General features: G+C 41.6%; 2 protein-coding genes across 2 annotated transcripts in view; one reads left to right on the top strand and one right to left on the bottom strand.

The window, feature by feature from the left end:
• The window catches only part of adgra3 (adhesion G protein-coupled receptor A3), a 29,566-nt gene extending 9,793 nt beyond the window's left edge, over window positions 1-19,773 (bottom strand). Inside the window, exons 1-5 of the mRNA XM_054601342.1 lie at window positions 18,702-19,773; window positions 9,242-9,313; window positions 4,616-4,687; window positions 276-347; window positions 85-156 (exon numbers count right to left, since the gene is read on the bottom strand). Coding sequence (XP_054457317.1) covers window positions 85-156; window positions 276-347; window positions 4,616-4,687; window positions 9,242-9,313; window positions 18,702-18,910 — 497 coding nt within the window. The 5' untranslated portion in view covers window positions 18,911-19,773. The remainder of the gene's footprint in view (window positions 1-84; window positions 157-275; window positions 348-4,615; window positions 4,688-9,241; window positions 9,314-18,701) is intronic.
• A 1,374-nt stretch (window positions 19,774-21,147) lies between these two features.
• LOC129093344 (cytosolic beta-glucosidase) lies at window positions 21,148-25,299 on the top strand. The gene is made up of 5 exons (XM_054601343.1): window positions 21,148-21,308; window positions 22,135-22,359; window positions 22,491-23,293; window positions 23,783-23,906; window positions 24,738-25,299. The coding sequence occupies exons 1-5, from the start codon at window positions 21,254-21,256 to the stop codon at window positions 24,938-24,940; spliced, it is 1,410 nt and encodes a 469-aa protein (XP_054457318.1). The 5' UTR covers window positions 21,148-21,253; the 3' UTR covers window positions 24,941-25,299.
• The last annotated feature ends 881 nt before the right edge of the window (window positions 25,300-26,180 follow it).

Here is a 26,180-nt window from a genome sequence, read left to right as displayed (position 1 = left end):
CGCCATTTGTTAAAAAATGTGTTTTCGATGGCAGTCATTTTCATTGTAAACATTCAGACGTCACAAACTACACATCATACTTACATTGACTTCAGAGACACCAAGCTGTCAAAGATCCCCTGAGTCAATGACGAGAACATGTTCCCTGAAAGGTTTCTGGAGAAGAAATAAAAGAAGGAAAACACTGAAAATGTATCCCAGTCTATTACAAAAAGACATGATAACATGAATGCCTGTTTTAGCACGCAATTCATATATTCATTAGAAAGACTTACAGTCTGATCAGGCTGTTGAGGCCCTTGAAGATGTCTACGTTGAGACATCCGATGCTGTTGTTGGACAAGTCCCTGTAGAACAGAGAAAAAATAGTTTCATGTTTATTTCTTTCACAGTTCAGAATAAACAAAACATGGCAGCTACACAATGGTTTTAAAGACCATCAATTAGCAAGCTGCATTAAGGCTGGAATGTTCACCAACAAGATGAGCCACGAAAAATCATATTGTGTCATGTGAAAAAATGGTAAAAAATGCTGATGTTGCTGAGATAAAGCGTAGCTGGGTTTAAAATTTTTTTTTTTAAAAAGGGCCAAGTTTAACGGAGACGGGTTGAGGCAAAGAGCCCAAAAATTCAGCTGACAGGTTTACAACGTTCAAGGTGATTTGGGATAATGTGTCTGTGCGGGCGCTCCAGGGGGAACCTACATATCAAAGGCAGAGTGAGACTCTGGGAGACAATTAATCACCTATGATTAATGTCAAAGAAACGTCAAAAGTGTGTGTTTTCTCCTCTGGATGTGACCTGACATGATGTCTCAGGCAAACATCAGATGGAAGTGTGTGAAACTCCTGATGCCGTTCAGAAGATATCAAAGGCGAGTCTGCGGCCGAACATGGAAAAGGCTGATCCTGCCTCAGTGAATTACGCTCAGTGTGCAAACATTTAGAAGTGGCTGCAAAGAGGGAAATATTCACTGGAGGCTCCAGGTTAACTGTAGCACACCATCCTCTGATACACTGCTTCTCCCACCTGTGGTTTGGGACCCCACAAACCCAACAAAACAAAAAAAGTTATTATTTATCATAAAAGTGTTTTTGCAGGTGACTTCTTATAAATAAAATATAAGAAATAAGGGGAAAAAAATTGGAACCTTTGTTGACAAAAGAATAATTGTGCAGTTTTAAAATGGCCGAAAGCGAAACAATAATTGGCTTTGATAAGTTGTCAAACATGACTATTATTATTATTATTATGCTCTTTATCTTCCCAGAGAGAGAACCTCTACATCAACCATAGTCATAGTGACTCAAAGGTTCAAAGTCTCAGCACCTCCACAATAGTTGGAATACAATATATTCTTCTGTGAATGATCCAATCATTGAGAAGTGCCAAGTGAAAAAAAAAAAAAACAACAAGAGCCTGGGAGAAAAGACGGTTCATTACCTCCACCCATCAGCTAAACTGTATCCCGGGGCGCTGCAGGAATGCCATACTGACACAAAATGATACCTGGGAAAATGACTGTCAGGCACATGCTAACATCCGAACATTTATGTAATCACCGGTGTTGGTCCTAAAGGTACCAGCTGGGGAATTTACCGTGTGAGGTTATTAGTTCCACTTGGAAGAGGAGAGAAAAAGAAGGAAAAAAAGGCCGCCTATAGCAGCCGTGCCAATTTGTGCGAGCATTGTGTGTCGGGGGAAGGATAACACGGGAGATGTGAACGGGTGGAGGGAGGGAGGAGGCTCCACTAGCTACAGGCATACTTTCATCTCACTTCAGATCCTAGAGTTACAGCTACCTCAAGGGACTCAAGACAAGATGGTGAACACTGTTATCACTTTAACTCACTCTTACTGTGTTAGGAGTCGTTAGAAGTCACATAACTCATGCACATCAGTGATTTTTTTTCTTGTCTGGCTATACTGACTCATGTCTCATGTCTCTATCCTCCGTCTGCTTTTACTAGTCGACTAGTATTCATTACCAAACGCTTTTAACCTCGGGCATGTGGCACATTAGCAGCACAGAGGATTGTTTCAGTGCAGGGCTCGAGTTGTTGTGAATGATACGAGGAGCAGTAGCAAAAAATAGCCCGACGTGATTAGGCCGGAGCAGGGACTGTTCAGCTGTTGGTGGAATGCAGAGTGAAGAGGGATGAGGCCGGATGAGTCGATCGGGTTTTGAGTGTTGTACATTTAGAGAGACAAGGGCATGTTAAAATATTTGTATGAGTGTGGAAAATGTGTTTGAACTGTGTGGAAAGGGAGGTAGGGGATACACTTGTCTTTTTTTTTATTATTATTATTATTATTATTCGTTTGGCATTTTGATTTGGATCGTGAACTTTAAAATTAGTCTTATTAAAATTCAAACTCATTTCAGAAAACACAAGATGCAAGAGTGACAAGTGACATTTTTTTTTTTATTTATCCACTTTAGTTTGTATGTTCTGTGTTCAACACCAAGTCAAGGACTGATAAATATAATTTAGAGTGGAGATGACTTTGCTAGATGTGTGCTACTGAAAAGGAGGAGAAAATAAGGCCTTTTTCCCCCAACTTGATTCAAGATGTCTTCACTTTCAGTAATCTCCACTGGCATCAGTAGCATTCCATACTGACCAATCACAGTTCTTTTGGTCCCAATGTGGTATCTCCATAGTAACTTTTTTTTTAGGAGGTCATCAGCAGCATAGCACACCGAGTAGCACATGGTAATGTAGTATATATGAAGCTAATGCATTTTACAATCCCATGTTTTCCAAGTTACTTTGAAAATGACTCACCAACTATAACTAAACTAACTACAACTACTGTTTGAGTGTTTCAGAGAAGACTAATGTGTCTGATGTGTGGAACCCACATTATCCACACTTCTGCAGCCTCCTTTTTAAAGCCCATGTCACTGCTCTGTGACAAAACACATGAGATGAATGGGCCCTTCAAATGGCCCATCTTGAAATGAGAAGAAATCTAATTAGGTAATGCTGAGGGGGAAGGTAGACACACAGATGGAGGGAATTCAAAGCCTGGCTTGAGCAGAGTCAAAGCTGAGGACAGAGAGAAACGTGGAGAAGCATGTGCCAAAGGTATGTCAAATAAATGTGATCTAAAGACCAAGTTCTTATGTACTTCTTGCTGCCAATTAACTCCATTCCCGTTTTCCAAAATTGGAGGGAAAAGTAGGGTGGGGTGGTGGATGCCAGCCTTTGATGTAGGGCTTCTGTGTTTACATTCCCAGGGTCCAGCACTACCTCATCCTCTCCTCCGCTGATCTCCCCCTATTTTCTGTGCTCCCTCCCTTTCACAGTCGAGTGAGTGACAACTCCCCCTTTTGAAAATGAGCTGAGGCGGGCGGGTGAGGCCAATTAAACTTCTCTACCCCTCTGGGGCAAAACCAAACTGTACTCTGGAACAAACATCCATGCGAGGTTGCAGATCACTCTGTGGCGATGGGGAAAAGCCTTTATGAAAAGCTTGTGTGCGGGGGTGGGGGTGGGTGGGACTTCGGTATTCAGAGGACATATAGGCATGCGTGAATCCATTTGAATGTGGCATGAATATGTAGTGAGGATGAAGGGAGAGGGGGGGGGGAGAAATGAGGCCGGGTCTCTGAGCCAAGGAGCTGACTGCCTTCCTGTCTCGCTCTCATTGCTCCGCAGCAGCGACAGCAGCCAAGCTCAAGTTTGTGTTGGCAGCGGCTGAGTACTGTCGGGTGATTCCAAGTCATGCTGTGTTCATGCGCTCACGCTCACACTCACACACACACACACACACACACACACACACACACACACACACACACACAAAACTAAACACTTGCGTACACAGCTTCTGACCTCCCACACTCACCACATATCCCAGAAGTATTCTTTGCGTATCAAAATGATCCCCACATGACATTCACAGAAACCACACACACACGTTCATATAGCCTCCCCCCCTCTAGTGTGTGAAAGTATATAAAGCATCATGCTGTCTGCAGTGGTCTCTGGCAGTGGGCCAGAGAAAACAAGGCAGTAGAAATAGACTGGTGCTTGACCATGCCCCCTTATGGACACTGAATATACTCTAGACCTGCCCGAACATGCACAGCGCATTACATAGCTAGGAAACAACAGCTGCTTTAAACGCAGTATGTTATTGTGTCATCGCTGAGAGCGTCCTCTGACTAAATGCTGTTAAATAAACACTTCCGCACACAGTCTGCACGGCCTAGACACTCCATGGACTTCTAAGGAAAGCTTTGGTCCCGCAGTATATTTATCAAAACACAAACAGTTCTACCAATTTAAAGTACCAAAAGAAAGCGATTTAACACATTTCAAAATGACAAATAATCACAAGAGGATTAAATTGAACAAGAGGCTTCTCTTCACTCACAAATCTCATAAGCCACTATTATAATATAATTAAAGCAAGCGCTCCAAACTGCCTTTTTAAAAAAAAAAGGCTGGGATTTAGATCTGTGGGTTGCAAATACATAAAAGAACACCTCAGTGAAGTCCCAGAGGGGCTGAATGTGTGAATGTAGAGTACACACACACACACACACACACACACACACACATGAAAGAGACCGTGAGGCTGCAGAAGCTCCACCGCTACTCACAGTCTTTTGAGTGCTGGCAATCCGAGGAAAGCGCCTGGTTCAATACGACTGATCAGGTTACTCCGCAGGTCCCTGTGGGGGGAAAAAAAGAAAAAAGAAAACTTTCATGAGCAATTTTTTCAGAGACAAAATAGTCGAGCTGCAACGATTAGTTGATCATCAAACAACAGAAAAATAATCTGCAGATGTCATAGGATGTGAGTCATGCTAATTATACATTAAAGCGTTTTATTGACTTTCTTAAAAGGTATGAGTTATGGACTTTTAACACAGTGGTTTTAGCATTCCGCAGACTACTCATTAAATCGTCTAATTACATAGAAATCGCTGGCCTTTTGAAATTAACATTTCATGCAAGCATCAACATGGTAAGGAAAGGATTACCATCAGTAGAACATAATGATTAAGATGCACCGTCACTGATAATACGGTTTGAATATGCACAGTGGAGCATATCTTCCATATACATGGGTCTCTTTTTATCCAACTGGAACATCCCAAACTCCACCAGCGTCACCCAAGGATCTTTAATATACTTCCTGACTCTCCAAAGGTGCTCTGTGGCTTCCCCCCCACACACACACACACCCACACACAACTCCCTCCCCTGAGGTTCAAAGGCTTGCGGTCACAGAATTCCTTTGGCGCTCACCTGCGCTGGCACTGCCTAGTCACTCATTACAGTGGAGGTTCAGGAGGCTTTCTAGTCGCCACCTGAACCCACACAAAGGGCCCCTGGGTAACTCTGCCCGTTTGATGTGGAGGAGCCGTCATCTGAAGGCGGGTAGGTGGCCATAGATAAGTCAGACAGAAAGCTATCGCGTGTTAGAGCGTTTGATGTGAACTAGCAGAGATGGCTCTTCCGTGCATGGGTGTTGAGAGAAAAATGAGAAGGCAGGACAAAGAAATCTAAAAACAGCCTTTAAAGACCTTTATGACTAGCGAGAGCCAATTTACAGAGTCACTACCAATAGCGTTGATATTTTATAATCAATTACGTTAATCAAACATGATAATTAATACTGTATTTAAAGTTTTAATGCAGTTTTAATGAAGTAAAAAAACAAAAAAAGCAAATAAAGTTATGTTGTTTTAAAGTTCCCATTACAAGAAGGATGTCTAAATAAAGTTTAACCAATTCTAAAGGATGGAGTTACTGTAAGGTCTTCTCCACAGTTCAGCTATCAGTCCCACTGGGTCACCTGCAATATTGCCCACAGTAACCACTACAATGAATTACCCCAAAAAGAACACTGTATCCTCTGTATCCCGTTACCCAGAGGGCACCAGTCCATGCTTTACTATCCATATCTGCACTTCTGATTCCAAAGACCGCTGACCAATCATGACCTAGCACCTATTTCCTATATTTGCAGAGAAAAATTCCAGGTTTTCATGTCAGGCTTGTGAATTGGAGTTCTTTTTTAAGTTTGCTTCCGTCGTCTCTTTCTAGAGGAGGCTTGCGTGTGCGTGTGCGTGTGCGTGTGTGTGTGTGTGTGTGTGTATATATGCCAAATCTCTGGCATGACGCAGACAGTCCCTCTGAGGAGGGAGTAACTGACGTGTGTGAACATGCCACCAGTTGTGATGAATGATGGATGGCTCCACGTTAATAGATAATTAATACAGAACTCATTACCAATATTTCCCTCCCTACAGTGCAAACTCACTGCTAAAATCCAGCCTATAGAGACTATGTAACTTCTCAAAGAAGAACTAACAAACTTTTGGTGTCTAATATTAGCAAACTTAAGCGGATACGGCTATGTTACTCATGTTACTTAGGCAGTGCTCCTATTATATTACCGTTCTCTACTCTATTTAACATCATCCTATAATTGGACACACTGGTTGTTGTTCAGAAAAATGTACATAGGTTCACATTAAAGCAAGACTTTTGCTAAGTGTAATGGTAAAACATAGTGTTATGGTAACACAGGCAGAAAAGAGTAATAAAGTCAGATAACTAACTTACTAATTAGTTGAACAGAAAGAGCTGTTTAAAGTTTGAAAAACTTAGCTAACCCTGGCCAACACAAGCCCCCGCCATACAAGACAAAGTAAGGCTGTAGCAACAAAATGACTCTGTGTATTGAATTGAGCAAGGGTGCATTTTAATGCATTCATAAGAAGAAGATTGCATTTTAAAAAAGTCTTGCTTCAATCCCACTGGTTAAGCAAACCAGAGCTCTGTCTACAATGTCCTCCTTTCAAAAAGGTGCACTTGGTAAAAGCAGTATTGCAATATCCATTTCAAACTAACTTTCTGTTTATGTCCAACTTGCTCACTTCCACAGGTATTGTTCCACTTATGAATAGAGAACAATCAAATCTTCAGAAAACACTGCACACTAGAGCCGTTATCCCTGCTCTGTATTCCACAATGAGCATTCCTCCACAGCAGCGGATTTAGCAGGGAATTAGCATGTGAGGGTCGCCTAGCTTGGCTCCTATTTCTATGAGGAGGGTGATAATGGGGATTCTGTGTGGCTTATTTCCAAGCAGGGGCACCTTTGGCCCCGACAAAACACAGCGGTCTCCACAGTTACTTTGCAATTTCATGCAGAGTGCCGGATAGGCGTAATCAATTCTCTGCCCCTCTCCGGCGCTCACAGCCAGCTGCTGTCTCAGTCTTCACGACTGCATACCGGCAGAGTCCAAATGAGGGAGAGTTGCTTTGTGGACTACTAAAAAAAAAAAAAAGTAAGAAGGCAGGAGGGAAGGAGGGGTGGAAGGCAAGATGGAGAGGCTCGGCTCATTCAAACAGACTGGAGAGTTCCTGGAGAAAAGGGGGGCGTGTGGTTAAAGGTAGGAGGGAGGGCATAGGGACATTTGAGAGACGGAGAGGCTCCAGCATTCACAGTGCGTTTGGAAATCGTACTGCTGACACCTCTGGTCTCGGCTTGGCTTCATTACAATGACAAAAGCGAGCAAGCCATCTAGCAACCTCTCTACGCTGGTTGTGGGTGGACAGGAGTGGGGTGGGGTCTATGAAGGACAATGGGAGCTGCTTTGGGTGGTGAACTGGCCTGTGGATTGGTGCAAAAAGAGGCAGGACAGAGTTTACAACCAAATTGACTGGCCGTTCACAGACAAAGCACACAAGTGCCTTGAAGGCTGTCTATGTGGAGAAAGATCAATGGTTTTTTTACACATATTCAGCACACAGTCTCCTGTTTATCCTCTAGACCTGAGCTCTTATAACTAATATTTGACCCAATTCAAAAGCCAACAGGGAATTCTCCTTCCAAATGTATTAACAATCAAGGCAAAAGAGTGATTATCTCAAAATGGGAGTCAACTCAAGAAAAGTTATGCAGGACGATATAACACAACAAATTATAACCATAAGATGTTGCATGTGCTTCATACTGATAATGTACAATATCTAGCTTTGCAAGTATGGCTGTGAGGGGTAACTGCAGGTTCCAAGGACTGAGACACTTCAATCAAATGCAGTACTATTTATATATTTATGTACATAATTATGCATGCTAGTTATGCAGGAAGTTTGCAGGAATAGATTCTTCTTGCAAGTATTGCCAAGAAACGCATAAAACTTGGGTTTTCTGGTTATCATAAAATCAATGGTCATCAGTGACCATATACCTTCTTTTTTTTCTGGCCTTTTTAACAAGACCAAGAAGACTGACGGGGAAACATGCCCTTAGAATTCCATGTCAATGCAGTCATGTGTTATTGTAGCCTTGGGTAAAAGCACGGCCATTAAAGGTCTGGTTATTTTATCTGCATGAAGCCATTCCAGAGTGATAAATCATCCATGGCCCATATGTGCAGGCCCACAGCCATTTTCTTGAAATCTCTGTAGAAAAGGAAACACGGGTAATGACATTCCAATCTCCAAAGTAAGAGTCAAATGGTGTGGATGACATCTCCTCCATTGTTCGAGGAATCTCAGAGACTACACATGAATATACCAATAAATGACTTCTCCTTCTAGAACTCATTTCTGTCTCCTCTTACTGGGGAAGCAAATAGGTTTCTATATGTTATTGCTCTAGAAAAAGTGGGGCCCCATCCCAAGAATAACCAAGCAGCTGTATGTTGAGAGTATGTCGCCGGGCAGACAAAAACCAACCCTCGGGGCTATAACTATAATTAGCCTTTTCTAGTGGCATCTCCAGTCTTCCACCATAGCCTGATAATCTTGACTGAGGCTAAGTGCTGTGTGGGGGCCTTCTCATTTTCTATGACCTGGATGTTCCACTTGCATGAGACCAACATGTGTTTTACAAACCTACTCCACAAGCCCAAGCTTCATTTGTGGAGTGATGGATGTTCTAGTAGACGTAACATGAAATATTGTTAAGGTATTTGGCTAAATGCCCCATTTATGCGTTTGATATTTCATTGATGCATACAACCTTAAAATATACTTTGAAAGGTGGAAAACATCGCTATTTAAAGCTAATATTATTCAATGTTTTAGGCTGTGAATATTAATGCACAAATTTCAACTGCTGAGGCAAACTTTTCTTTAAAAGTGCACCGAGAACAACAACAACAACAACAACAAAGAATAGTCTAGGCATGAAAAGCATAGCATAATTGCAAATTGCCCATGCAAATCACCAGCAGAAAAGGGAAATGAATACTAATACTTACAATTTTTCGAGTGTAGATAATCCAATGAAGGACCCATTTCTGAGTTCTTGAATCTTATTGTTGTTCAAAACTCTGTAGGGAGAAGAATATAAATTGATTCAATGAAACAGAAAATAGTACAACTACTGAAATGTATTGTACGTCATATAAACAAAGTCCCCAAAATATTACATATTAATTTCTGATGTCTGAATATAAAAACACTTTTGGTGGCACCTTGACTGTTTTTGTCAAGATATCACACTAAATCAACTTTAATATAGGCCTACATTTAATTTACCAAATAAAACATCTTTATAAATCTTTAAAACCTGCCACAGTACTCAAAATATCAGCAAGGAAGGTTTGTTCATTTATTTCTGAAAGTGGATTCAAAAGGATCTTGTCTCCGTTTCAACCAGTGCAAGGATGCCATATTGCCACTTGTTGACTGATAACAATATTAAGTGTGGCTCTGTGTCCTCTTGTCACTCTTAAAGCTTCATGTCACAGAATGTTCCCCGCCACCAGGGAGAGATCAGAAGAAAAAAAAACTTCAGCCGGGTTTCTGCTTTCATCTTTCATGGCAGCAACTGAGCATTCTTGAGACAGGTAGCCAATGCAAGATCAAGAGTGATTTTTCTGTGAAGTATCTTTGACTTTAACAGGTAAATGCAGCAATATCTGGTCTGTAGCAGCAATTGCCCTTTTAACACATAGATTTTGCAATACTGATGTAATGAAAAGCCTCCGTTATGTCGGCTTTGCTTTTAACACTGAACCAATCAACAGAATGCTGCCCCAGTTGTGATTCTATACAACATGCTACATTACGGTAGCAAAAGAGCCATCCACAGAGAACTTATCATACTTACAGCTAACGCCTGATTAAATGTAAGCAATATGAGGCAGCAAATGCTCAATGAGGATTATCAAAGTAGTACACTGAGGTATGTCTTACATATACCTTTAATACAAGCAACAAGTACACATCCTGGTATATAAGAAAATCTATCATTTTCAACTTTAGGACTGCAAAAATAAAAGCGAGCTTTTAAAATGTCAAGTCCAAGTGTGGATTCTTGACACCCTGGGTAATAAAACAGATTTTATTATCCAGTTTATTCCCAGTGCACAGCACAAGTTGATTCACTGCATACCTAACTACTAATTTAAGCTCCACTTTCTGTCCCTGAGAGTTCCAGACTTTCCCCCCAAACTACTCTCAAAGGGTCCTTGGGGAATCAATAGCACCGTTAACTCCCAGCAGGGACTTGTGGTGAGCATATGTTTCTGGCCAGCTGGGAGGGGATGTGGTGGGTGACATACATGCTAGTTGCACCCACAATCCCGGGGCCAGATTGGAGTCATTATGGGGTGTTGAGGGGTTGTTTTATTACAGAGTTGGACAGTGGAGACTCGTTGTAGATTTGCTGCTTGGCTCCATGCCGCTCAGAGAGAGTGCTCACACAAACGATTCCTGTGTGTTCACAGGCTTCTTTATGCTGAAATGGCAGATGTTAAAACACGGTGATGTACAAGGCTGCAAATTCTATCACTGCCTGTGTACACATGTTCTGATGATATAGGCAGAGACGCTGGGCCTTCCGAGGTTGTGGTCACAAAAGTCTCATTTATATTGCAGAATAGTTAGCATGCCAATGGGATGCATTTACCATGAGGCCTGTGTGAATTAAGGAATGTGGCCCTTATTCCAAATTGTCTCAAGAGAGCACAAAAACACCTTATGAAACACAGAACTGCGGATAATGCCAGTTCATAATGTCTGGCTGACAGTGTTGGCAACTGATGGACCAGAATTGAATGCTACATCCACACCAATATGTTTTCGTTTAAAAACGGGGATTTTAAAATGAAAGCAATCTCAATGTCCTTGATACTAAAAGGTCTTTCGCTGGACATCCTGTTTGCAAATCGCTCCAATAATAGCTTGCTTCCTCCCCATGTCTGCAGTAGTACAAATAAAAATGCAGAGCTTTACTGCACAAAAGCTGCTAGCATAGACAACAAGGTCAGCAACACATGTAATACGCTATCAATGTTGATTTAACAACTGGTAGTCGATCGACAATCAAGGCTGTTGTTTGTTTTCTACCAGAAAAGGCTCATGTGATAGGGGCGCTACAAATCGGGGAAGGAAACATCTTGACTTTTAAAACCAAATCAAGAAGCGAATGTGGGTGTCTACATCATGGTTTTAAAACGTATGCGGTTACGCCTGTTCAAACCAGGAGGTAACCCTTGCCTTTGCCAACTTACGCGGCTTCAGTAGCGTTTCTAAACACCTTTGTTTTGGGTGTTCTAAAACTCAGAGTAGTGTGGACGCTCAATATAAACGTAGCAAAAGATATGCGTTTTAAAATGGAAACGTAGTAGTGTGTATGTAGCCTAAGGTGGTAATAGGCCTAATTGGTCGCCACTGATACTGACACTAATACACTGTGCAATACAATATTTATAATAGTTTCTGTCTGTATATATAATATTACTGTGGATTCTCTACTGTTCTTTACTGTTTTTTTTATTGCTCATTTGCTTATTTCTAATACTTATTTTGATCTTGTGTTTTTTTTATTTACTATGTCTCTTGTTTTGCACTATCCTCTTTGCTGCTGTAATCCTGTAAATTTCCCCCTGCGGGACTAATAAAGGATTATCTTATCTTATCTTATTAGCAGTCAAGCCAATATTATTTATGTAGTTCAATATCACAAAGTTGCCTTCGCAATATTTGAGTATCCTTTGACTCTTGAGTCACACAACCTCCTTTGCACCATATCTTTCATCTTTATTTCAGGCCTGACAATAACCCTTTTCATACGACATGCCTAGCCAATTTACAGAGGTACAAAGAGGGCAGAAAAACTGATAAACTACGTAATGTGGTGACAGGAAAGCATGCCAAATCATGACAACATTTACCAAACAGGAAAAGTCTATCAGCAAAGATGTACAGTGGTCACAAGTAGCCCCTTCCCCACATTGACGTTAAGTTATTTGAGGTTGCATACACCACAAACAGGAGTTTTCTTCTTCATGGAAAGTGGTATAATTAGGTTTACAGAATAGATTACGAATCTTAAACAACATGTCCTGGGAATCATTCTCGCCTGGCTGCATAAATACACATTTCTAGCCTTGTGACTCTATGGGCCGTCAAAATAAACCGTGAAGGAGAGTCCTCCTGAGAGTCATGGGCCCTTTTCTTGCCCCCATCCCTCAGATCTTCGCATCCCTTATGAAATAACTTCACTAGCGCCTCCCTCTCCCTTCTTCATGACAGCAGTGTGACCTTGGTGCCTTGGAAAATGCTTCGGCTGCAAATCTTTACACTTGCCTTCGTGAGAAAGACATAGAACTGCTGACAAGCGATACACATGTAGCAATGCCTCAAATTTGTATGGTGAGCCATTCAACCACCCACAACTCCACTGCCCTCAGGAGGTCTGCAACCAGACCGCCTGCTTCCTAACTGTCTGTCTGTGGATGTCAGCCTTAGGTCTCCAGACTGAAAAACTGTATATGGAATGTCTTTAGGCTAGGCCTCAAACCATGGAGGAGGGGAACCTCTCTTATCTTGATGCATAGATAAGACCTGCTTGAGCCAGGAACAAGCTGCAGGGGGATCCTACCAGATCTCACATCCTGTCTCCTGATACAGATTCCATAAATCTAAAACGACATTTATGGGACACAAATGTCTCCTCTCAGTCATATAGTTACAAAATGCATTGGCCTAAATTTAATCTTGCCTTCAAAATGAGTTTTTAATGACACTTTCAAAAAAAGGTAGTCGCGTTTTTTCTTGAGAAAATACTCCGAAAACAAACGCCTCTTGCTGTAGGCACATTATCCAGAGGAATAAAAAATGGCCAGCCACTACACAATCCCCTCACAGGCACATAGCGACTTAAGGACAGAGCCAACTGGTGCTCTCTCAACACTTCCTTTATGCTCAGGAGGCTTTTAGACAAAGAACTCCCATGAGCGGGGAGCTGTAACCCTTCAACGGGTTTTCAAATAAGTCTCAGGCTGCAGTTGAGCTCATAAAACCCCTTCTAGAGTGACTTCCTCTGAATATAGTGGATGGAAAAGTGGGCCTCAGATCAGGTGGAAAAGGGAACTGGTCCAATGGCTGAGGTGCTGCGACTTGCCAAGGTAATTCTTGCGGCTAACCGGCACTTTCTTGTTCCGCCAATGATCCAAAGGTTTTCCTGCAGTTTTGGGATTTACTCTGAGAATTGGGACCAAAGAGTAGAAAAGACTGCGATGAAGATTTTTTGATCACACATAACATCAAGTCCTTGTGGTGCTGCAAGGTAAAAAAAAAAAGGTTTGTATAAGCTGTAGGTGCACCCTCATTCTTGTAAGTCAAACTTTGGACCTTACAATATCCTCTTTCAACATCCAACAGGCCAGGCCATTAAAGGCAATGTATTCACCTTATAGCTTTCCGGCTGAATGGAAAATTATCCACCATGCAAACACCAGGATAAAAAACAGACAAAGGAGTGGAGTTAACTAGACAGAAGGCATTGCACAGCCTTGCCTCATATCTACGCACTAAACTGAGCCCTTTGTCTGGGATTAAATGAGACTTGGAGCAACCTGGCGAAGTCAAACCTCAACAGGTCTTTGAAATGAAAGGCTGCGAACTGACTGAATGTGCAGCTGCCGGTGCCTCGCCTTTGGGATTTTGCTAGCAAACACTGCGGAACTTTGAAAGAACACAGGAGGAACGTTCCTTTAGACCAATGGCTTGCCTTCAAAGCAACAAAAACAAATCCTCTGAGGACACGGAAGACAGCAGGCACCTGTGTTCTAGTTACACAAATAAGAAGGCTCCCAGTGTGACACGGTAGCTTTTTAATGCCGGGGAGAACACACACATGAGATGATTGACATAAGGACTGATCATGCATTCCAGACTCACGTGTCTGTATTTACCATATGATTTTTTTTAAAGATCTGACATCCAAATGGGAAACTTCCCCACAAGCCTGAAGTGTAGTGAAGTCTCAAGGAAACCAGATGACATTGTAACCCTAACTGCCAGTTTGCTCTGCTGTGAAACAAGACCGTTTACTGCCCTCAAACGTGTCATCAAACTGTGGGTTCTTTTTCCTGCAGCGAGGGAGGAAATCCCTGCTTTTCTTCCTGACATTAATCCTGCGCTGCTCTGTAGAGGCCCACAAAACCAGGTGCACTTATTTGCACTGTCCAACCCAGGTGCTCCGGTAAAAGGATCCTGATTACACTAAACAAGACCTGTAAAGAAATATGAGCTGGGTGAGTACAGAAGGCTTAAATGCAGGCAGAGGAATGTAGGCTGAAACTACAACATAGATACACAGAAATAAACAATGCTCACGAACACACCCTACTCAAGCAGCCTGAGTTATCCTTCCGTGTGAGGCAAAGGTTGAATTCAAGCTTTTCGTATTTTAGCCGAGGCCTACGCTAACATGGGAGGACAGGCCAGCTGTAAACACATTTGTGTCATTTCCTCTCGGATTACTTCGGCATGCGGAATCATTTGAACAGCACAAATGCGGGGAATGCACCACTCATTATTCCTCTGAAGAGAAGCATTCAGAGCAGAGTGTCCACATGCACTCCACCTCAGAGTAAACTAGTACCAGCTATCTTTAAAGTCTAGGAAAAAAAAAAGCTACTTAACTTATGAACTGCTCATGAGCGGATAGGAATGGTTTATTAAAAAAAAAAAAAAAAAAAAAGGACAAGGTAACAATAAATCACATCATGTGAGAGTGTCTGAGTCGAAACAATCCTCCCAGTGGTTCAATAAGTTCAATAAAGCCCACAGAGTAGTTAAGGGATTTAATAAAAAAAATCTGCTTGTGTTCCAAATCGCTTTTTTTAATGTTCTCTTTTTTTTTAAGCCTGATCAAAATTTCTATTCAGTAGGATCCAGACCCCTGAAGAGGAAAGCCGGAAATCTTAAGTTCAAAGAAGGGGAGGCGGGGGGGCAAGTATGATGAATGGAACAGGTCCTTAATCACACTTAGCTTATACTGTCGTTTCTGACAAGGCCTTTAATTAACTCACTACACAACATGGCAACACACAAATTGAAAAACATCCATATAACCAGAGAACTGTATTGCCACCATCACATTGGAGAAATATCATTATCTTAAAACTGAGTGACTGATAAGCCAACTGTGACAGTTGTTAATTGTTGCCATGTTTTTAAAACATTTGTCTGAAAGGGGTAGGAGTAGTAGTAGTAGTAGTAGTAGTAGTAGTAAAAACTATTAATTACAATCCCGAAGAAACTATTTCAAGTTAGGTGCTTTGGCCATTTAGATCCAGGTCCTTCATGTTTGGAGAACATGGCCACCGAAACCCAAAAGGACGAGTTGAAAAGCGTCAACATCTCTTTAAAAAAAGCCAAAGAAAAACTTAGATACTAGTTCCATGAAAGCTAACAAAATCTACAATCTGTCTTTGAATTTCTTGAAACAAAACCAAACACAATCTTATGTCTGGTAAAATAGTCACCGCCACTTGAGTCACAACAGTATTCTAGTGAATTTAAAGTGAGAATTAAATTCACTCACACTGGGTGGGGTCTGCCTTGGCTTAACAAGGAGAAATAATGGCTGGTAATAATCCTCAAGCCTGAGTTAGGTCTCTCCTGGCAACTGAGATCCTCCTCTTCAGTTCATTGCAGTCCAGACCAGCTGCATCTCGGCCACGGTCAACCCCACCACAAGATAGCGGGGGAGTCGTAAAACAGGACCTCCTGACTAACTGAGAGGGCACGCCGATTTTACTGGTCATAAATTACCACCCGAAAACATTGCAGTCAACGTAAATTGCCGTTTCATTGTAGACTCAGGTCTACAGGGAATACTTGTGAACAGAGCACGTCTTGAAAAAGTCAGTGCTGTTGCATTCCTACAATGGACGAAAACAAATGGCTAAACAAAAGCGGAGACGGGGAGGTAGTCCTGGAAGTTGCACCGCTTTCTGTCTGTGCTCTCTAATTACATCTTTTTTTTGTACTTTGGAGGCAATCTTAGACACTGCAGTGCTTCAGATCACTGCTAAATACATAGGAAGCTCCAATCCATCAAGGTCAGAACAAAATGACAAAACCAAGGCTCAAAGAGGACATGTAAACGTAGCAATCAGTATGACAAAATGGAAGGCTTATTACTAAATGACTTTGGAGCAGACCACTGCTAAAAGAGAACCGCATATTTCAATTTATAATATCTTTCAAAGCAAGTAAAAGTCTTGCTCACATAAGATACAATGAAACTTCCCCAGGCAGTTGATGGTCCCTATTTATTTTGGTATTGTACATTTGTTAATTCATAGACATGGCACTTGCTTGAGCCAGGCAATTGGACATTGTTTACTTTCATGCTTATGTAGTTGATTGGGTTCATTTCTTCAACAGTCTGCCAATGTGGTGCATTTATGTGTTGTTGGGACGCTCCAACATCGGCGACTTCAGAGTCAGAGTCAGCTCAACAGGTGTTGAACTAAAGGTGGAAGTGCATTATGCTGCACTCTTAGTGGGACACTGATACTGTAAGGTAGAGTTCAAGGGATCATTTAGTGTTAAACAGAGGCATATAGTCTGTTTTACTGACAGGTCTGTTTGGCTTTAACTCTCAGTTTAGTTGTTGCCAGATGTTCAGCTCCACAGAGGCCTAATCAGGATTTTTTTGGCTCCAGTAACTAATAAAAGGAGCGCAAACAGAAACCCAAACTCCAAGCTCAACCATACCTACTCTACAAAAACATGGTATCACAGACAGCATGCTAATGTATATCTACAATTTCCCAAATCAAAGTGCTTGTGTCAACATCTCAATGCTACAATTGTGTCATTTGTGACAACAAATAATGACTAATGGGTTCCCTAGCTCAAGCAAGTCTCTGCAATTGTAGTCTGACACTGTCCTGAAATCACTACAAACATGTAGTCTATGGAAAGCAGAATTGAAAATGTGTTCTTTTGGTAAGCGCTTCAAAAGTAATGTACATGTGGTTAACGGGTTAAAACCCAGTCTACTTAGCAGCCAATCCCATCTCTTTCTCTCCTTCCCTGGAGTCTATTATTTGCTTCCTACTCCTGCACCCTGCCCTGGTATTCTCAGATTTCCCCCCATCGTTCACCACCACCACAAAGCAAGTGCAATGGACACAGCTCTGAATTCTGTTTTTTTCTTTTTTGGGGGGTCAATTGTTCTGTTTCGCCAAGCACTCTCCAACAAACTAAAAAACGCTTTTTGAGTAAAAATCTGGCATGATTTGAAAAATCAGTCAGCATAATAAGATTTCATGACCTCAACCGATGAGGTTATGAAATTACCACTTGTGCTCACTCCGTTGTATCTGTGTGTGTGCGTGTGTTAATGTGTGTGTGTGTGTGTGTGTGTTAATGTGTGTGTGGTTGCCCGACAAAGACAATTGTATCAATAGCACTAATGTTATTGTTGTGTTGTGGAAGACATGCAATCACAACTGCTGCTCTGCAATTGCATAGTGAACTGTTTTTACCTGAACATTGGTGGTTAATAACCAATCAAGGACCAAGCTAAAATTTTAGATAACGCCCTGCATGTTCAAGTGCACTCTTTGACATCTTAAAAAAAAAAACTGATAGTGAGTTGTCTCATCAATAACAAAATACCCCAAACTAGCTCTTACTCCAGCAGAGAGTTTATATCTCCGCCAAGTTGGGGGGGAAAAAAAACCCAAAAACCTACCTCAACAGCTAATGAGCTCTTAAAATTAAAATGCCTCAGAGGTTTGGCCTGATATGTGACTTGTGTGAGCACCAATTCTGTTGCCAAAATTCCTTCTTGTGTGAATCACTACTGGAAGACAGTCAGCTACTATTACATGGGGTTTACATTTACACCATTAGCCAACAGTGTGCAGCTGTGAAAGGCTGATCTATGTCTGACAACAAGAGTACTTGTCAAGCTTGTTTTCCTTATTTAAGCTATAAATGAACTGGATGAAGTCACAGATAACTATAGTTAGATAATGTTTCAGCATGACCTTTTGTGAACTCTGCAGTTTACATTACATTACATTACATTACAGTCATTTAGCAGACGCTTTTATCCAAAGCGACTTACAGGAAGTGTATTCAACATAGGTATTCAAGAGAACTACTAGTCACCAGAAGTCATAAGTGCATCTCCTTTCTTAAACAAGCATCTTAAAGCATAAGCCAGAGCAAAAGTATAGTGCAGAGGCAGATTACTATGAAAACAATAATTGCAACAGACTAATCTGAATATAGTAAGTGCTACAAACTACTATGAATAGGATAAGTTTAAATAGCACAACGTGTCAGAAAACCATGCAAAGTCCCTGCAGTGACTCCTAAATAGAGTATCTAGAAGTGGAACACAAGGAATTCAAAGTAATCTGCGTGTAAAACATTGCTCATCTCCTGTATACTCACAGCGTGACCGTCCTGTTGGGGAAGGAGTCGGCGGGTAACACCTGATGGAGCTCCATGTTGCTGCAGACCACTTTCCTGTCTAAGGTGACGCTTTTCTCCCCGCTTTTCAAACGTTCGTCGGATGATTTGCAATCGGATGAAAGCACCGAGCCGCGGCCGCTTCCACCGAGCAGCAAAACCACCAACAACTGCAGCAGAGCCACCCTCATGTTTACGCACGACGAGAAACCCACCGCAGCATTGGGCAAAGGGTGGTGGGGGGGGAACTGTTTTTTGATAAGATTTGTTATGAGAATGACCCCGTTAAGGACAGAAATAAGTCCTTTGCCAGTGTGTTGTTTGTCTCAAGCGAGCCTTCCTCCTCCATTTCTCTCCAACGCGTTTCCTTTGCTCCTAGTTCAGTCCGACAGAGGTGTCCTTCTTTGTTTGCCGAACGACTCATTCATAATTCCCCTTTCCATCCCGGCGTGCTGTTCATTTCCTGCAACTCCACTAATCTGCAGATATATAAATTAAAAAAAAAAAATGATAATAATAATAATAATAATGCTGCTGGCTGGTTATTAAATAACTCGTCCAGTTGTTGGGAGGTTTTCTTTGTTGTCCGCAGCGTGGGTCCAATTCAGTGTTGTTTTTTCCACGGGAGGCGGCTGCAGTAGTCCCAACGTTATCCGCACTTACTTTACTTTAGTTTTTAGTTTTTTTTAAAAACACACAAATTTTATTTCCCCCATTACTTTTGATTACGTACGGATCCAAACAAGAGCGAGTAAACTTTCCCCCCCTTGTCTTCTTTTCCAGAGAGCAACAGGAAATTACTCCAAAAAAGAAAAAAAAAAACACCCAAGAGAGCTCCAACAAAACTTCTGAGCTCAAAGTGTGCTGCAAATGCGCGAAAAACTAAATAAAAGTTACTACAACGCGGGAAAAAATATCACTAAAGAGTTTGTTCTGTCTTTTTTTATTTTTTTTTAGCTCCAGTGAGTCTATGGAAAGTATTCAAACACCAGTTCTCTGTCCATTAAGAAGTCCCTCTTCCCAGAGCTCAGCCCCGGGCTCCACCATTGTCAAGTCCCTCGGGATTCAAACCATATCCGGTCTGCATTTCAAAATAAAACTCTTAGAAAAGGCTTTTTTCTTTCCTGATCCATTCAGTTGAGCTTGTATGGTTTATTGTATGTATTTCTCAGTGGATCATTTTGCAGGATAAGACACAAAATAATTTACCTAACAATTTAAAAGTAGTTAAATTATAGCTCCTCCCTGACCAACTTCTACAGTAACATGCCGCTTAAAACAGAAATGTTTAGCCTATTTAAAAACAAGAAAAAACTAATCTAGGCCTACTCAAACAGTACTTTTTTCCAGCCAATGGTCTTCTCCTCTTTTGGTGTCTCTAAACAAGTTCAGTCTAGTTTGCTCTCCACAATAGCCATGAAAGACAAAGTCACAAAACTCCAATTGTATCCTGCAGCTATATAAGGACCTGACGTTTAGCTGACAAGAAAGGGTTTTGCCCTTTAGCAAACAATCCATTTTCTTTGTTATGATCAGGTTGAGTGAAGACCCTTCACTGTATGGGAAACTGGACTAGGGATAGCATTTAAGTGATCACAGGACAAGAGAACCTATGCCTTCAGGCCATATTGTTTCACCTCCAGTAGTCTATTTGTTTTCAGGACATTAGCGTTCTTTGACTGCATACAGGACATCACAATTTTCTAATGCAGCAAACAGTGCAATGAGTGGATTTCAAAATGCCCACTGTCTATAAATAAAGTTTCAAACTGGAGGCATTCAGCAGAGCAGGGGTTTATTTTATTGCCTGCCAAGAATTGCATCCCCCTTTCTCAGGGAAGTGTCACGTAGTAACATGTATGAAATCCAGGCTGTCCTTCAGAAGAGAACAAAATATATGAGCTGGTGACAATGTTTGATCCTAAAGGGCCTAGTCTTAGAGAGGGGATGCAAAACCTGTCAGGTGCAATATAAGTAGGCCCATTGCCAAATAATGCATCCACCTATTAAGTTCCTTTTTTTAGAAACTTTACATTTAAACAATGTCACATCATTTAACATGATTCTCACAATTGTTGAACCCCACAAAGTAGACTATATCGTTTTTAAAGCTCACTTTTCCGAATACATCATAGTTTTTGCTTTACACTGTGCGCGCTCCCGCGAAAAGAGCAGGCACAACAACTTTGCTGCTTTCAAGTGCTCCTCGGAAGATTTGTAGATCCTAACTCGTGGACACAACTTTCATGTGAATATCGAAATGCAGACCCGAGTAACTAAAGCGCTTGTGTCCTTATGTCTGCACACGGCATTTAAGTTGTGCTGCACGGTCAGAATGAAGCGAATAGAAAGCATTGGCTTGTAAATCCTACTTTACTAGACAACCGACACGCCCCCTAAACGTCACATTTCGGAGTTCCTGGTCGTGCGGATGCGATGTTATCTGCATGAAAACCAAGCAATCCATTCACATTAGATAAGCAAAACGCAGGTAGTAAGAAATAAGAATCGCCTACCTGTATCCTAAAAAAAACATGTTCCCACGAGACTTTGCATGGGGAGCGGGAACTGCTGCATATCAAATAGAAGGTAGGTAAACACAACCACGAGATGTATGAATTTGGCACAATATCAGCAACACTCTTGCAGTTTTTAATTAACAGATCTAAAACAAAGAGTTAAGTTAAATTGTCGTTGAGACTTGAGCTTTGTGCTTCAACTTAAAATAAACGTTACCAATTAATTGATATGCATGAAATATGCAAAAGTGCTTATCCTTGCTATCACATTTAGTATGTCAAGAAAGTCTGTAACATTACCAACTAACTGCACTAGTTTGTGCTGATGTTATTAACTATTGCATTATGGGAGTTAGCATGAGCCTTATCCAGTATATTTCTAATAAAGTCCAATTTGTCAAACAATGATCTTTTAAAAAAATGACCAGAGTTGATTCCACACTTCTCTTACAAACTGTACACCATAGGCTCCATTAAGGTTGATTTTATTGAAGAACCTTTGGATCTAATTACTTTAGATTGCACAGGTTTTTATGATATTGCATCAACTCCCTATAGATAGCACACACCAGGAAACAAAGGTCACACAAGGTCTTTTTTATATACCAAAAGTGTATTGTATTCATAAATGGCATGGATGTTAAATTGTAACCCATGCAGACCACGGCCATTCACAATTGTAATGTAGGACCAACTCTGACACTGTCTGCAGTTAATGGACCAAATTGAACTAGCTCACAGGTGACCCCAATGTAAAAAATGACACTATCTACACAGGGATAGTCAGTGAAATCCACAGACACAAGTCCCAACAGAAACATTACTGTGATTTGTTTTTTATGTCAACGTCCTATATACTTTTATAAAAATGAAACAACCTCTCTGTTCACATCAAGGTGGCTGGCAGGCAGACGGCAAGGGACCAAGTATCTGGGACACATTTTGTCACGATAAAGGCAGAGTGTTTGGGGAGCAGAATGGAGATGAGGCCTGCAACAGCTATGAGCTGTGGGAGAAGGACCTGGAGTGTATCCAGCAGCTTGGACTGACACACTATCGTCTGTCTCTCTCCTGGGCCCGCCTCCTGCCTGACGGGACGACGGGACATGTCAATCAAAAAGGTATTACCGTACCCCCGTTACACCCATGCCATATTTGGATCCAAAGCAAGTTCATTTGGTTTTAATAGATGGTTGTATTAACGTTTTACCTCGTCACTCCCTAACAACCGCACTGGATGTGTGTCCAACAGGTGTACAGTACTACAACAAGGTGATTGATGATTTGCTGGCCTGCAATGTCTCACCGATGGTGACACTTTACCACTTTGACCTGCCTCAAGCTCTTCAAGATCAGGGTGGCTGGAAATCAGCGGGCACAGCGACCCTGTTTGACAGCTACGCAAAGTTTTGTTTCCAAACATTTGGCGACCGCGTCAAGCTCTGGCTCACTATCAACGAGCCCTATGTGTGCGCCAAACTGGGCCACGAAGATGGCATCCACGCCCCGGGGTTAAAAGAGCCGGGGGTCGCTGCCTACCTGGTGGGCCACAACATGCTGCGTGCCCACGCCATGGCCTGGCACAGCTACAACTCCTCCTACAGGACGGAGCAGAAGGGTGCGGTGTCCCTGGCCATCAACAGCGACTGGATCGAGCCGTTGAATGAGGGTTGCGCCGAGGATATCGCCGCCACTGAACGCCAACTTGCGTTCACACTGGGGTGGTTCGCCTGTCCTGTGTTTGGAACAGGAGATTATCCAGAAATAATGAGATCTGCCATCGACGCTCAAAGTAAGAAGTTGGGATTCAATGGTGGCTCGAGGTTGCCCAGCTTCTCAAAGGATGAGCCTCCCATTTTGGGAACAGCTGACTTCTTTGCGTTGAACTACTATACGTCTCGTAAAGTCAAGTCGGGAAGAGGATGTGGAGGGATGTTGTGTATGAAGAGCGACCGAGATGCAGAAGAAGTTTTGGATCCATCCTGGCCTATTTGTGGCGTGTCCTGGCTCGCCGTAGTGCCCCATGGCTTAAGGAACCTTCTCAAGTACATCAAGGTAAAACTACAACTACTGGTCCATCATTACCCCTGTCCACATCACTTTAAAGTATCCCCAAACACATCCCTTATTTTGAGTGTGAACTCAATCAGCTGAAATGGGAAGTCATTTTTCTTTTTTCTCTTGGCATCAAACTGAATTGACCTACAAGAAGACAAATCGCCTTCAACCAAATGAGTAGAACACCCTGACATTTGTTTAGTGTCTTGCTATTGATTTTGTATGCGGTAATCTCCTTTTAACACCTCCAGAAACACATTGATGCTTCATTAGGGCTGTCACATTGAATGAAACAGTTACTTTGCTGAAAGTGTTTGCAATTGCAATTTCCTGCTGTTGTGCCTTGTCACAGGCCATTAGTTTGAGCTTGGCACCGTTGAAATGCAGCTAAACGGCACACTGTAGACCAATCTGTCTCTCTCCGGAAAGTCTGACAGCAGAGAAGCCTTGTTTGACAATAATATTTGCCCCATGATGACTTTCCAGGACACTTTCAACAACCCAGCAGTCTACATTACAGAGAATGGCTTCTCTCAGGTGGGGCAGCTGCAGATTGAGGATGTCCAGCGCGCAGAGTTTTACAAGGACACCATCTTGGAAGTGGCTAAAGGTAATGGCTGGTAGATCTGCTCTGGGAATGAGCAAATTGCCATTAGCAGAGAGTAGCAGAAGATCAAATGTGGTCTGTTACACCTTCACCTCTTGCAATTGGGTTTAAATGAGTCACAAATCTGGAAAGATTGGTTGCTGTTGCACCAGGAATTCTTACCATTGTTTTATTTTGCACATCACCGAAAAAAAACATCACCTATGCATTATGGACAAAGTCTTATAACTTTCAGAACCCTTGATTCAAGTTTTATTAATTGGATTATTTACGTATTTCACGAAAAAAGGTAAAATTCTAAAAAGGTAGAAAAGCTATCATGGTGCAACAAACATCTGGATGAGATTTTTTCCTGGATTCATGACAAAAGGAGAAATCATTATTTGTATTAATATTATTTAATTCCAGACCTTAAGGCTGAGGAGTTAATGTCTAAATGTAGAATTGTTTGTTTTGGCACCACCATGTGGCCAATCTGTGTACGTGTCATTGACAGGGATTTAAAGGTCGCTCGGGAACTCTGATGGTTTCTGTAGAATGGCATAGCAGTTATCTAAGGCGAGAATCAGAGAAAATGATAATTGTTTGAGCCCCTCTGTTTAGGTTACATATATACTTTTGTTATACATATTTATATTTACTTTCTGCTTGTTGCAAACAATTTGTGCTCTTGGTATGCATCCGACATCTTGATAATATGCTTATCTTGTGATGTGTTAATGATGGCTGTAGCCTCCTAAAGTACAAAAACAGCATATTTCTGTTTTTAAAATAGCGCACTTGATTTAACTTTTTTCTACATCATGTTTTACCTCTCTGTGTTCATGTTTATAGCTATACAAGAAGATGGGGTCAACGTCCGTGGATATTTCGCATGGTCACTGCTGGACAACTTTGAATGGGCTGATGGATTCAGTGTTCGTTTTGGATTGTTCAATGTGGACTTCAAAGATGCACAGCTAATCCGAACCATATATCAGTCTGGACGGGAGTATGCAAAGATTATCTCAAATTACAAATGTGGTCAATCTAAATGAGAAGACTGAATAATAAAAAAAACTATATTCACTTTTTATACAATTTGGAATAGTTTTTTTGTCTGACTCAGACATTCATACAAATAGGATGAGTCAACCAACCTGGCTCATTTCATTGTAGATCCACTATTGCAATTTAATTTCTTTTCATTTTAGAAAATGGTCAGGGTCATTTATAGAAAGTCTGACTTCATCCGGGGACGTGAGGACATGGGCTATGAGTCGTAAGTTGATTCGGTGGGATGCAAATTAGTATTCTATCCTGCCCAGTCAGTCTGTACTGAGAGGTTTATGGAGAGAGGAGAGTTCCCCAGTCAGACGGTCCAAGGCAGCTGTGAGACCAAGCTGCTGCAGAAGGATGCGTAGGAATGAATTGTATTTTTCAGCAATTGATAGCAATATTAATCAAGGCCTCATCTTGAGTAATACTGTGGTTATGTGTCTTAAGTACATGCATTCACCTATTGTGTATAAAGGTGATGTTGGTTTATCTCTACGGTGGTACTCTGGAAGATTCCATTTTACTGTTAAGTACCAACATTTGTTTGTTAACTGTAGTTTTATAGTTATTGAAGTACAACGAAAAATACATTTTACAAACAATTTGGCCTTCCTCTGTTTATTCGACGCAAAACTCCTGTGCCACGTCACCCGTCACATTGGAATGAAACCCTTCAAAAAGTCGTACTCATAATGCCGCCAGGCTGCATAAAGCACACTCCGGTAGACTCAGAAGGGATGCCAGCTGAAAGCAACAGATGTCCTGCCACAGGAAGGGAGTGTAATGCCATTTGTGTTCCCCGGACAGCTGTGCAAACTCTCTACTTAAAGAAAGAAGAGTGAACAAGATGAAAAGCCTCCCAAAGGCCTTCTGTTGATTCTTTGTGCACGCTGTGGTTACGGTAGGATTATTTATATGGGGTGCCGAACAATGCACTGCAGATATACGAAGCTGAGAGAGCAGTATTGAGAATTGTACATGTAGTGTATACAGGTATAAAAGAGAGTGGTATACTGTAGATTATTAGTGATGTTTAGGTCAAAGTTGAAGGAAATGAGAAATGAAATCAACTGCAAATGCTCTTATCAGTACACGGAAATGGAGGGCTTTTAAAGGCACCAGTTAGTTAGCCTACAGTGCCACCTTGTGGTGATAAAGGGAACTACTGCTTTGCGTTCAACAGCTCAGTGTGTGCTGTTCTGCACATCACAATATGGTGTCACATGGTGTGCTGCTTTG

This window comes from Anoplopoma fimbria, chromosome 7, assembly GCF_027596085.1.
Source record: "Anoplopoma fimbria isolate UVic2021 breed Golden Eagle Sablefish chromosome 7, Afim_UVic_2022, whole genome shotgun sequence".
Classification (NCBI taxonomy): Eukaryota; Metazoa; Chordata; class Actinopteri; order Perciformes; family Anoplopomatidae; genus Anoplopoma; species Anoplopoma fimbria.
This window is presented reverse-complemented; position numbering and strand designations above follow the sequence as displayed.

What these genes read in the sequence shown, in the direction of transcription:
- LOC129093344 (XM_054601343.1), top strand. Translation starts at nt 21,254, where the DNA reads ATGTTCCCACGAGACTTTGCATGGGGAGCGGGAACTGCTGCATATCAA. An exon ending in TGCTGCATATCAAATAGAAG is followed by an intron (nt 21,309 to 22,134) that starts GTAGGTAAACAC and finishes GTTCACATCAAG; the next exon opens with GTGGCTGGCAGGCAGACGGC. An exon ending in ACCTTCTCAAGTACATCAAG is followed by an intron (nt 23,294 to 23,782) that starts GTAAAACTACAA and finishes ATGACTTTCCAG; the next exon opens with GACACTTTCAACAACCCAGC.